Source organism: Macrosteles quadrilineatus, unplaced genomic scaffold, assembly GCF_028750875.1.
Source record: "Macrosteles quadrilineatus isolate MER2022 unplaced genomic scaffold, UCM_ALF_1.0 Scaffold_7__1_contigs__length_78375512, whole genome shotgun sequence".
NCBI lineage: Eukaryota > Metazoa > Arthropoda > Insecta > Hemiptera > Cicadellidae > Macrosteles > Macrosteles quadrilineatus.
In genome coordinates, this window is record NW_026542600.1 from 67,468,580 (window position 1) to 67,481,634 (window position 13,055).

General features: G+C 35.2%; 1 protein-coding gene across 1 annotated transcript in view; it reads left to right on the forward strand.

The window, feature by feature from the left end:
• Positions 1–793: 793 nt before the first annotated feature.
• LOC128998534 (CXXC-type zinc finger protein 1-like) overlaps positions 794–13,055 on the forward strand; it is a 42,976-nt gene continuing 30,714 nt past the window's right edge. The window contains exons 1-5 of the mRNA XM_054424705.1: positions 794–1,137; positions 4,502–4,623; positions 6,011–6,101; positions 7,784–7,919; positions 11,982–12,136. Coding sequence (XP_054280680.1) covers positions 1,096–1,137; positions 4,502–4,623; positions 6,011–6,101; positions 7,784–7,919; positions 11,982–12,136 — 546 coding nt within the window. The 5' untranslated portion in view covers positions 794–1,095. The remainder of the gene's footprint in view (positions 1,138–4,501; positions 4,624–6,010; positions 6,102–7,783; positions 7,920–11,981; positions 12,137–13,055) is intronic.

A 13,055-nucleotide genomic window follows, 5' to 3' on the forward strand; every position in this document is an offset into this window, starting at 1 on the left:
CAACTATAAAAAAAATCAACCAAGGAATACGGAATCAGGACAGGAGTTTTAAGTGGTTTTAACCATTGTTTTAACTACGCTGTGGGCTGTATCATAGATCGTGTGGTCCCAGTTTATCGACATCCCAAAAGATCGACACTGAAATAGTCCCATATTGTCAATAACTCAAAATGTCGACAGTGTCGGTAATATGGGATGTCTGTAAAGTGGGATGTTGGGATATCGATAAACTGGGACCCCACGTATCGGATTAGTGTGCAGGAGGCCCCGGGTTCGAAACCCGTCGGGGACACTAACTTTTTGTCAAAGATTTTGCTTTACTGTATTTGATTTTTATTTTATATCTTTTTTATATTATCGGCAAGTTTGGTTGGTTAGGTTAAGTTATGACAGTTTAATTTTATAATACTAAATTTTAAAATTGATTTTATAATTGAATATTTTAAGTAAACATTCATTTCATTTTTATCTTATCTATTTTTTATATTATCAGCAAGTTTGGTTGGTTAGGTTAGGTTATGACAGTTTAATTTTATAATTAAAAAGTTCATTTTATAACTAAAAATTATAAAATTAATTTTAATTTTTCAACTTAGCGGTTCTAGCGGCGAACGCTGACACTACAAGATATGTTAGCCATCGTCCCTCCCGTGTGCCCCACCAAGCCACTAGCCTAGCCAAGAGCCAAGCCAGCCAGAGCCCAGAGCCAGCATTCAGCAACCAGCAGTAGCAGTAAGCAGTAGTGTCGCTGTCTGTCGTCTGTCTGTCGTCTGTCTGTTGTCCGTTCTACACTAAACTAAACTAACAGCGACTTAAAGTTAACAACAACACTAACTGAACTAGCACTACTGCTCGGTGACTGTTTTCTACTCTATTCAACAGTGGTTTAAAACTAATCTTAGATGTTAGGGTTAAAATTAATTCTCAGAGTTATTCAATGGCCAATTTATTGACTTGTAAATCTCTAAACGGATGTACAAGATAAGTTAAGTTACTTGAATAGGCCTAGTCGAAACTTAAAAAAAGTCGGTTGGTAACTGAATAACACGTGAAAATAAGGGCCTTACATATTCAAATCATAAAAAAAATATTAAAATGACTGAGAAAGACTACAGATCAAGGCCTACAGGTCTATCAGTAAGTACCCTGATATGTTATCTGCCAGCCGAACATAGGCTATGCTATACTAACCTCAAAATCTGAACTTTAAACCCTATTGTAAGGAACCGTAACTTAGGGGTGCAGTTTCTTAACTGGGCTACCCTACAAGTAATGAAAATTACGATTATATTGATTTATAACTTAAAGCAATTGACTACAGCAAGTTTTATTAGGTCATGTTAGGCTAGGCCTAGTTTAGAACAGTTTCATTTTAGGCTACCTTTAATTGATATAGGCTAGGCCTATATAAGCTAACTTATAGTCTTAACTGGTAAAAGTATCGATCATTTCTAGTTAACACGTTGAGTGTGGGCATTGATTATTGGATACTGAAGTAGACATCCCATCTATATGGACCAGCTACCAGCTGTAGCCAATTTTTCATCATTTCTATTGTAAAAACTTTGGACTTCGACCGATGACTCTGTGCCTCTGCTCTCTCCTAACTTGTCTAGGCCAACTGTCAGTACGTTTGTCAGATGGCGCAGTGTGAGAAAATTATTAACAATTTTTATAAACTCCCACAGCCCAGATGTGCGTGGAATGACTGTCACCATTTTGAAATATGTATCAGAAGTAATAGCCATACCTCTGGCGAAAGCTATTAATGGATGTTTACTGAGCGGAGCTTTTCCAATTCACTGAAGGTGTCCCAGTCTTTAAAAAGGGTAATCCAGCATCCCTCAGCAGTTATCGGCCCATCTCAGTAATTCCTGTTAATACAAAGGTGTTCGAGACCGTTATGATGAGGCAACCAGTGGACTACTTGGAGCGTAACTCCCTGCTTGCGGGTTCCCAGCATGTGTTCAGACGTGGTCGCTCGACTATCTCAGCTATCTCCGAGCTAATAGGAGAGGTCCTAGATACATTTTAGGATAGGGGCTCTGCTGCTTTGGTCCTTGCGGATCTCAGCAAAGCACCAACCATAAACACCGTCAACCATAAGATGCTACCTACTAAAAAAATTAGAAAACGCTGGGATCGGTGGCTTTGATGCTTTCAAGTCGTATCTCAGTGACCGAAGACAAGTGCTGTCGATATCTGGAGCTAACTCCTCACCTGGATTAGTTGAGCATGGTGTCCTGCAGGGTTCAGTATTGGGGCCCATCCGCTTTTTAGTCATGATAAATGACCTTAGTGCCATTGTAAGCGTCCTAATGTTTGCTGATGATACAACAATTGATGCCAGAGGATCTTCTCCAGTTTTGGCCAGCGAAAAGGCTGCAGAAGTTTTTGAGTTGGCAAAGACTTGGTTCCAACTAAACGATTGAGCCTCAACCGAGAAAAAACCCAAGAGATTGTGTGCAGTCTCAGTCGTACAAACGTTGACATCTTGACAGAGGTGAAGCTGCAGGGGTTCGTCATAGATGCAAAGATTAGCTGGAGGGGACAGTGTCTGTACGAAGCTCTCTTGAGTCGTCCATGTACTCCGCAGACTTAAAGCTCTGTTGACGAGGCATTACCTGACCACTGTCTATCATGGCTTGTTTCATTCCCACCTCTCCTATGGACTCCTGCTTTGGGGACACGCTGCAAGGTGTGAAGATATTCTTCTCCTTCAAAAAAAAAAGAAGGCGTTTGGGATCATTACATCGAAGAGTGACAGTGAGCACTGTAGGCCTATCTTTAGAAGCCTAAAAATCCTTACTATCTTCAGCCAGTATGTACTGTTTAGCCTCTGTTATGTGAGGGATAACTTATACCAGCTCACAACAAGGGAATTCCACCACTCCCACAACCTTCATAACAGAGACCAGCTCCACATACCTTACTGCTGGCTGTCCAAAACGCAAAGCTTTTTCCGCATTAGGGCTCTGAAAATGTACAATGATCTCCCCCAAAAATGTAAGACTTGTGAACCGTCCGCTTTTAAAAAGAAAAATAAAGCCTGGCTAGTCGACCGACCACTGTAGCCTACTCAGTTGACGAATATTTTGATGTTCCATTGAGTGTATGCTCAACGCCATCTTGCCTAAAGTATTGTAAATAGGTAGTTTAAATATTATTTTAGTTTATCTTTTACACAGTCTATCCAGAAATTCTGCTCAACGACGTCGCAGCAGGTATTAAAGATATTAGTTCGGTATGAGCACAGCCATTGCCAGGGAACTTTATATTTAATCGTTGCCAGCCTTTAGCTTGGAATGCAAATTTATTTTGGTGTAGGTTGGTACTAAAATTTTCTGTAAAATCCCATCTGGCATTGCTTTTGTCCCGGTTTTAATCATTTTCTCCCTCCGAGTGACAATCACAAAGAGACTTGCTACGAATCCAGGCAGTGCTGCTACCTGTAGGTGTTTCAGTGATCTTCGTCCACTCTCGGGGTAACGCAGCACCATCACTGCCGCTCTTTTGCGACTCGTCAGACTGAAATATTTGATTGCGTTTGCTGATTCGCTGGCGCCTGGGCTTTGCCCCCATTGTCGAACGCCTGTTTATGGGTTTTCAGCACTCAACGTGTTAAGAAACTGTACCCCAGTGGTTTTTTTATAAATAATGAGCAAAGCATGTTTGAAATCTTGTGGAAGTACCTAACTTAGTTCCACAGAGAACCTACGATACGTATAGGATGACAGTTTCATTTCATGTAGGTTAGGTTAGTTAAGTTAAGATCAGTTTATTTTAGTTTATTATAAGTTAGGCCTCATAACAAACAAAGTAGGGCCTAGGCTAACTTAGATTGACCTGTCATTTACAAAGTTTGACCTTTTTATAAACTCAAAGAGGACTTAAATACAAATTGACGTCTTTTTAATTTTATACCTATCTTAACAATTTACATAACATACAGTAAGCTATCAACTTCAGTTTTCATAGTCTAAGTTAAATGTTATATTTTTTGTCATCATCATAACTTACACTAAATTAAGTTTAACTAGGCCTAAGTTAAGCCAAACTGAACAAAAATAAAGCAAACTTAACCGCCTCAACACTGTGTAAAAGGATCTTCTTAAAAGACCCAATTGCTTATAACGTTCATATTTAATACAAACAATCAATATTATATAACTTGAAAATTCTTACCCAGGTTTTTTAAAAGGCCTAATTCTAAGACTTTAGCTAAACTACCCAAATCTTGTTATGCAGGCCATCACAGAGCATGGCCATTTGTACTTCTGAATACATGTGTACAAGACTTATGATGTAGTGTTTCACAGTGACCCGTGTGAGTCACAATTCTTATAATTTAAAGAATTTATTCTATTTTAAAGATTTCATGTGTTTCCCAATGCCAAACAGCTTCCAAAGTTTGATAAGTTTAGAAGAGAGATGTATCTCTAAATGCACCTAATTTCATTACGAAAAAAATTAAATTTGTGATTGAAACTTGTAATTTCAGAAAGAAGAAATTGCCAAACAGTTTCAACTGCCAGAAAGGAAGTCTAAAATCGCGACATTGTTAAAGCAAGATGGACAGGCCTATTGCTTGTGTCGCTCCTCAGACAGCTCTCGCTTTATGATGTGAGTAGTAGAGATTTAAGTTATACAGTAGAACCTCGCTAATTAGAATTTCAGAGGAAATACAATATATTTCAAACTATAGGAAGTTTGAATTAAAGAGGTCAGAATAATTAAAATTCAAATTATAGAGGTCCCAGTTTCAAGTGTAGAGAGTTTGAGAGAACGGAGAACTAATGAACACATCGTGGGATCATCAATAAGAGCGCCAGTTCATGTTTCAACAGGCGTATTTGTTATCCTGAATTGGAATTAGGCTACAGAGGCTTACGGTAACGCAGTTCGACAACTAGACACACACTTAACCATTTGTTGCTTTCACCATTTTGAACCATTTGTCATTTGTTGCTTTTGTGTAGAGGTTGACTTCGAATTTTAGAGGTAACAGTTCGAATTTCGGCAACAAAATTCAAATGTAGAGGCTCAAGAATGTGGAAATTCGAATTGTAGAGGCTGCATTAAGCATAAAAATCACTTTTAACTATCAGTATATTATTTTTAGAATTTTAGAGGTTTTCTGAGGGGAACAGACGAAGATTACTAATTATAGAGGTTCGAATTAGCGAGGTTCTACTGTATATGGTACAACAGGATAAGTAGTAATAGGTTGTTGATCAACAACTGTTGCCAGGCTAACTTGTTGCGGTGAACTTCTTGTTATTAAAATAATGCTTTTGGTTCCGTTGCGACGCCTTGGCAGATCCACTGAACACCTTTTTTAAAACTAATAGTTTTTGACAAAAATGTCATTGATAGGATAGAGTAGGTAGTTTTTGTAGTTGTGTGGGACTTTAAATAATTGAATTGTTTAACCCGTTGCTAGAGGTCGCTTGTTATGGCAACATTGGCAACTACTAGTGAAAAATAAATTTTTGCGCTGTAAAGATTGTTGAGGTTTTGATGCGTAGGCCTATTTACTTTAGTATTCTGCTGCTTCTCGATTGTGCATAGCTGATTTTTAAAGCCTTTTACATTGATTATTATTTATTAGTATGTGGGCCTTAGTGTGATTATATAAAGGGTGGTCCAAAAAGAACTGACACATTGTATCATACATTTTTATTTACAAAATGTTAGCTAAATGATAACATTTACATATGTACAGATAGAAAAACTCAAAAGTTTTTGTTGATATTCAATAAATCTCAATATGGCCACCGTTTAAGGCTCTGTCTGTGTAAAATAAAAATTTAAAACAGCACACACCTTTACTGCATTTCTCGGGGATGGATTCAACTAACGCCGGCAGAGCCTTAAACGGTGGCCATATTGAGATTTGTGGTTTGATTTGTTATATTTAAAAAAAATTCGGAATGATTTTTTTACCTATTATTAAGTCTAATGACCTTTGATATTTATTCAATACGACAACATATTTGTTCATATCCAGAGGCTGTGATAGCTGTGAAGAATGGTATCATGGGGACTGTATTGGCATCACTCAGAAGGAGGCTAAATTCATCAAGCAGTATTATTGTCCGGTAAGTAATTAAGTTAAACAGGTCCAATCTTAGGATATGTATCCAAGTATTTTAACACCTATTATGGTTCCTCATCATATTAGTGGATTCACATTGTTGCAGGAGTAGGCCCTAATGTAAAACTAAATACTAAATGGGTTTAGAAAATAATTGTAATTATGTGGTTTCTACAATCTTTGCGAAATAGCCAAAGCCAGCCTTTGGCACATGCGACAGGTACAGCAGGACAGGGTCCCGCACTTCGGGAGGCTCAGCGTTTGGGACAAAACAAAAATTTTTTTTTAAATATCAGAATTTCACATAAATTGTGTATGGGGGGGGATGCTGGAATTTTGCTGAAATCATGGGAAATTATAACGCATGCTGCTGCAATTGTGTAAGATCCTACAAACACATTGACGGCTCATACGCACTCCCAACAATACACAAATTAATTTAATTGTATATAATATTATTATAAATAATATATAAATAATATTTATAATAAATAATATTTTATATATATATATATATATTATTTAATTTAATTTTTCTTCAGTTAAATCAAATTTAAATTACTTGAACAAGTACAGAAAGTAGATAAAAGAAACGTCTTATAATACTTAAAACATATATCTACGCTTACTCACAAGTTGGTAAATATACATAAAAGATGGTAAGTGGTGATCGATTTCAATTGGACACTCCAATCATCAGACCCAATAGGTGAAAGGACAATAGCCCCAGTAGTGCTTGCATATTTTTTTGGTCATGGTTTGATCCTGAAAAATCTTGGCATTTCTTTAAGGTTTGAAATTGGATCCCGGCTAATGAAACGGCTGTTCTTACAGTAACAAAGCTATACAAGGCATCTCTTTTTATATTCTACACTTATATCCTTATATCCTTACCTCATATTCAGGTTAAAATACAGGTGGCGCCTCCATCTCTCAACTGGTAATAGGCTAATTTTTATGACCCTTCAAGGTAAGAGTTTTTTTTTTAGTTCAAACAGAACCCAGCTTACTGGTGTTCTCCCAATGTCTCACTAACTTTATATAGATCATAGTTTTTCTTCAATTAAATGTGGTATATGCTATATAAACTTAAATCGATTTTATCTAACTGTTCATAGAAAGTCGTGCAGTACAGAACAAAACACAAAAAGTGTGATACCAATCAGTATAAGCCTACCTATTTTATTTTACATAAAAAGTTAATAGTTAATTAATAGTAGTTGTGTGGTACTGTAGAGCGTTGATTATACGAAGACCAGTCATCCAAATTGTCAGTTAATTAAAAGGAAGTAAGGAAGAAAAAGAATCTAATTTGACGCGGCCCAAGTTCAACAAGTGACCGCTGTTGATGGGTGTTGCATCAATCTCGGAAGACGATCCAGTGAGTTGCTAAGACCGTAAGATATGCTCACACGTTTTGCTACGATTGCAGGAGACGATCACCGGTGTCGTTTAGACCACAAGATATGCTCACGGGTGTTGCTACGACTACAGGAGACCTGTTTTTAGCAATCTTACACCTTCTTGAAATCCACCACACATCCTATTACAACAAACTCAGTAATGTGGATAGTTCCAACTATATTTCTCCATTCAGAAAAGTACAAACTCCTTGTTTGTTTTTAAATACAGAATATTTTGATATTATGTTAAATGTCTATATATGAATGATTTTTTTTTACTCAGCGTTGCAAAGAAGAGGACCCCACTCTGGAAACAAAGTTCAAACCCGGCGGAAAGTTGGACAGTGACAGAGACCGTGTGCAGTCTTCTGATAAGGACAAGTCTAAAAAGAAGAAAGAACCTCGATCTTCAGACCATAGTTAGTATTCTTTATATTGTTCCAAGTTTTAAATTCAACATTAATGAATATTTCAGTAGTAGTAGTATATTTGAAATGAAGTTTATTATAGGCCTATATGATAGGTTACTTACCTTTGTTCGTCTTCAGTATTATGGTGGTCAGAGAATTACTAGTTTCAGGTCCTACTGGTAAATCCAACCTCCAATCAATAGTCCATAAAATTTGATAGGCATCTTCATCAATGAACACACATCGACACATAAAGTTAATAAAAAAAAAGTAAAAAACACACTGAAAACATTTGAATATTCGCTAGGCCAGCCAAACTTAAAACATGAGACAGACACAGGCTGCATGACGAACACAATGCAACTTGTTGTTGTCCATTATTTATTGGTGACATTGACCTTGGAGGTGGGGGTTGCGTCTGCTGATTGTAGCTTGTAGTTACTTTGTTGTTTATGTTTACTACTCCATCAAATAAGTGAGCCAAATGTAGTGAGGGAATTTTTAGTCTCAGTGATGCATTCTGATTCGAAGTAACATGGAATTTCTATTCATACTTTTGTCAACAACAATTAAAATTGACCAGACTTGTGTTCTGTAAATTTTTATAAATGAGGTATTTGACTTAAATGTACAAATATATGACATATAATATCGGTAACCTTAAAGTGAAAACTATTCGTTTTTATTAATTTATTAGAAGAGTCTGTATTGCTAAAAATGTTAAGGAGTCGCCTGCCTATTAGGCCTATATAATTTATATGTGTTACAGCATCAAATTGTTAAGCATGGTACCATATTTTGTATTATTGATTTTATTACTGAAGGGAAGATATGTTTTTGTGTGAACAAATGAAAATAATTGAAAATGGATCCTCATTAAGAAAGGAATAAGAGGAGGTATTTCTTAAGTACAGTAGTAACTCATTTCAGTGAGGTAATGAATAAATACATTTTTAAAGTAACCCCGAATAATAATTTATATGAGTTATATGGATAGGCAATGTCTCAGTAATAACTTGTACAGTTGGCTCAAAACGTAGAGAGACACCTCCTCAGGTAGAACAGGCCGTCCTAATCTGTCCTAATCCTCTGTTTACATACCCATAGCCTTCATTCGAGGCGTCCACCCCTGACTTCCGGCATTCCAAGAAGGCGACAACTGCGTTTTTCGGCAACGGTACATCGTAGAACTGTGTTTAAACTTGCTTTTTATTTGTCTAAGTAAGTAAAAATGAGCCGTTATTCGTTTATGTAGGTCTAATGTATCAATTAATTGCAAATTATAGTGTGACTCAGATTTTCTTGGAATGCCGGCATTCAGGGGTGGACACCACTGAATGAAGGCTATGGGTATGTAAACAGAGGATTAGGACGGCCCGTTAAACCTGAGGAGGTATCTCTCTATGTTTTGAGCCAACTGTATGTATATGCAATGTCTAATAATATGAATAGGCCTAGGTAGGAAATGTCACAGTAATAACTTGCATCGATAGGCAATCTATCGGCAATAACCTGTATGGATAGACAATACGTCCTTAGTAGATTTCTCATGCTTATGGAACAGCTGAAGCCAATATTATTGTTGGTTCTGTCTGGTGCACTGTAGGGGTTGTGTTTTGTTTACAATTTGATTCTTGTTATTTCAGTCATTTAAAACCTCTTTTTTACTAATTAAAACAATCTAATCATAAACAATGACTCAGCCTCTAGTTATATAACCAAACAAATCTAATCAAATCAAATCAAAAATTCTTTATTCATATTGTATATACATACATGAATAGTGTCAGACTATAACTAATTTTTATGCATTTTGATTTCGATTTACAGAAAAGTAGAAACCGCATACAGTTTTATTTTTTATTTTTATCTATCTGAGCACCTTAACCTTATTTATTTAGCAGTTTTTACATTGAATAAACTCTTCAAATGAATAATAACTCGTTTGCAACAGATGATTCTTAACTAGTTTTTTGAAATTATTTTGGTTTATTATACTTTTTAATTTTTGTAGGAAAATGGTTTACAAATTTTGATCCCATAAAGGTTCCCTTCTTTTCAAAGAAGCTGAGGTTATGTTTTGATAAATTTATATCATTCTTATTTCTAGTGTCATATGAATGGACATTTTTTCTAATTTCCAAATTTTGTATTTGATTTTTGACACACATAACACATTCTAGTATATACTGATCATAGACAGTCAAAATATGTAGTTTTGAAAATGTATCTTTCACAGTTATTCGTTTGTCCAAGTATAGCATGATTCTTATCGCTTTTTTTTGGAGTTTCAGAACTGTATCTAAATTTTGTTTGGACGTTCCTCCATAGATTGCCAGACCATAAGACAGATGGGAATGTATATGCGCAAAATATATTGATTTTAGGGTGTCTAGGCTACATAACAGTAAAAAACAAACAATGAAATTGACTCTAAAATAATACAAATAAAATTTGGTTGACACTAGCCACCAGTGTCGCCCGCCGGACATGAACTAGACCAGGGTCCCCAACCTTTTTTACTCTAGGGCCACATTGACAATTTTTGGAGGAAAGGCGGGCCGGACCGACAACGTTTCAGTGTAGAAAATACCTCAAAATAACCCACAAAGAGTTAGTTTTCTAATTAAGAGCTCGGCAAAGAAATTTTGAATAATTCTTGCTGAATTTTTGATGCTATATAGCCTAACCAAACTTTTGACTAACTAAAATTCTTGACGTTTTTGCGTGAATGATGCTGTGACCAATCAAAATAATTGACCTACCTTATAATTTTTTTTATGAGTAGGCCTATATAAATTATTTTTGTTTGTCTTATTTATACTTTGTCATAACAAATTCACAAGAAAGTTAGCCTAATTTATTTTTATAGTACATTTACCATAATATTAGATTTGTTCTGTAATGTAAGTTTTTAAGTATGACTGATGAAAACAAAGAATGACACAAAATATTTTTGATGTAGGCATACTACTAAGTTTACTTGATTGAACATTTGATTGTAAATTGTAATGACCATACAAATTACCCCCGCCGCAGCAAACCTGCAGACTAAGCAAATTACAGCTTGTCTTATTACATTTTTACTAAAATATTTCCATAAATGTGACATATTTATTCCCAATTTAAATAACATTAGATTTTACGAGTTCTTAGGTTTGCTGCTACGGGGAAGGTAAAAAGTGTTTTTTGACCAAATGTTAATAGTTTAGGATGAAATAAATAAATTAGCCAAATTTTATCAACATATAAACAAGTAAACTACAACAGTTTTCATTTTCTCCCTAAGAATAACACAGGAATTTAAAATTTTCACTTTTTTGAATTTTCTCCGTAACCATTAGGCATACAACAATGCTTCAATATACTAATTTTTTAAAGCTCTACAAAATGGTTGGGGGAAAAAATTCTAAAATTAAAATTTTTTAGGGTCAAAAATGGGAAAACCCCATTTTTACCCCATAAAACCCCCATAAACCCCCGTTCCCATGGTCAGATCATGCTGATTTGCGATCTCGTTCGAATAAATGTAGGTTTACACATTTATACAAAATTTCATTGAAATTGGATCATTTTTGTTTGAGTTATCGTGCTAATGGACACACATATATAAATAAATATATAGGCCTATATATGAATTTGAACGGATGGGGTTTTTGGTCTCTGGGGACTTCAAAACAAAAAAGTAAGTCGGTCCTGGGTTATATTATATATAACATTACATTGGAAACTGAAGTAGACATCCCATCTTTATAGGACATAGATGCATGACCCACTAATTGAGTCCACTACAGTATAATTATACTTACTCTCTTATTTATTTTACTCTCTGATAGTTTATATGGCATAAACGATTCTAAAGTATACAGAATCTATGTGAAGTAATGGGAATAGCCAACATTTTTTAGTTAGGCCTACCTATATCACTTCTATCTATAATACTATACCTTGTAATCATAAAATCATTCCATGTTTAACATTATTTGTAGTTTATGCCTAAATAAGAGTACAGTTGCAGCAGGAGTTAACTTCTTGCTAACCTCTTTTGATTATCCAAATTTTCTTTTGTAGGTACTGACAAAAAGAGCAAAAGTGCTTGTGGTCAATGCATTAACTGTGGACGTCATGAAGATTGTGGCACTTGCCAGGCTTGCAAGGACGCCAAGAGGTTCGGTAGCAGTAGACAACGAGAGAAATGTTTCAAACGTCAGTGCCTAAAAGTTGCTGTGAGTAATTTACTGTTAAGTTAAAGTAACACATGTATGAATGGCTTCATTAACCCTCCAACTGGCAATGGGTGAACACACACATAAATAAACATATAAATGCTCTAGTGTCAAGGCATATTTTTGTAAAGGGAGTAACATTAGAAATTAAAAAAGTAAGAATTCTTCATGGAAAATGATCATTAGGTCCTATAAATATTTATGACTTTTATAAATCTTTCTATATTTTTTAAGAAAAAAAAATTTCGTTTTCAAATATGAATATTATTTTTCAAACACATAAAAATAGTGATGAACATTTAAACACAACAAACACATAAAACTAGTACTTGCGTCAAATTTCGGTTCCACCGGTTCTTGGGAAAAAACTGGAACCGAGAATCGATGGTGAAATGTCGGTACCGATACCTTCACTTTTTTTTTGTTCGAGGATATTTAATTTTTTGGTTATAAATGGGGTATTTGGCCAAGAAAAATTGATTGGAGCTAGTCACAAGACTTGAAATAATCCAGTTTCCGTCCTACAGCCCTTGAAAGTCCCAATATTATTGTCAATACTTTTTTTATAGCTGTAGTTAACAAAAAACAGCTGATACAGGCTATTGTATTGTCATAATATGATTTAAAGTGTAATCAAAAATAACTGTATTGGTGGTTAGTTTGGACCAAAATTTTTTAAGGATAGTTATTTTTAGTTTGGTTTATTAGGTACATATCAGTGTTAAATGTTTTCAAGGTTAATCTTTAAGGAATCAAACGTGGAAGACCTCGGAAGAAGACCTATATATCTATCCTGACAAATAGTAATTTTGATTCTTAGTTTGTCTAAATATTACAATAACAAATCGGAGTAATATAGTTAGATGGAACACTAGGCATGGGAGGCCCATGGTTATATTGCAAAATCTTTTTGTCTCTA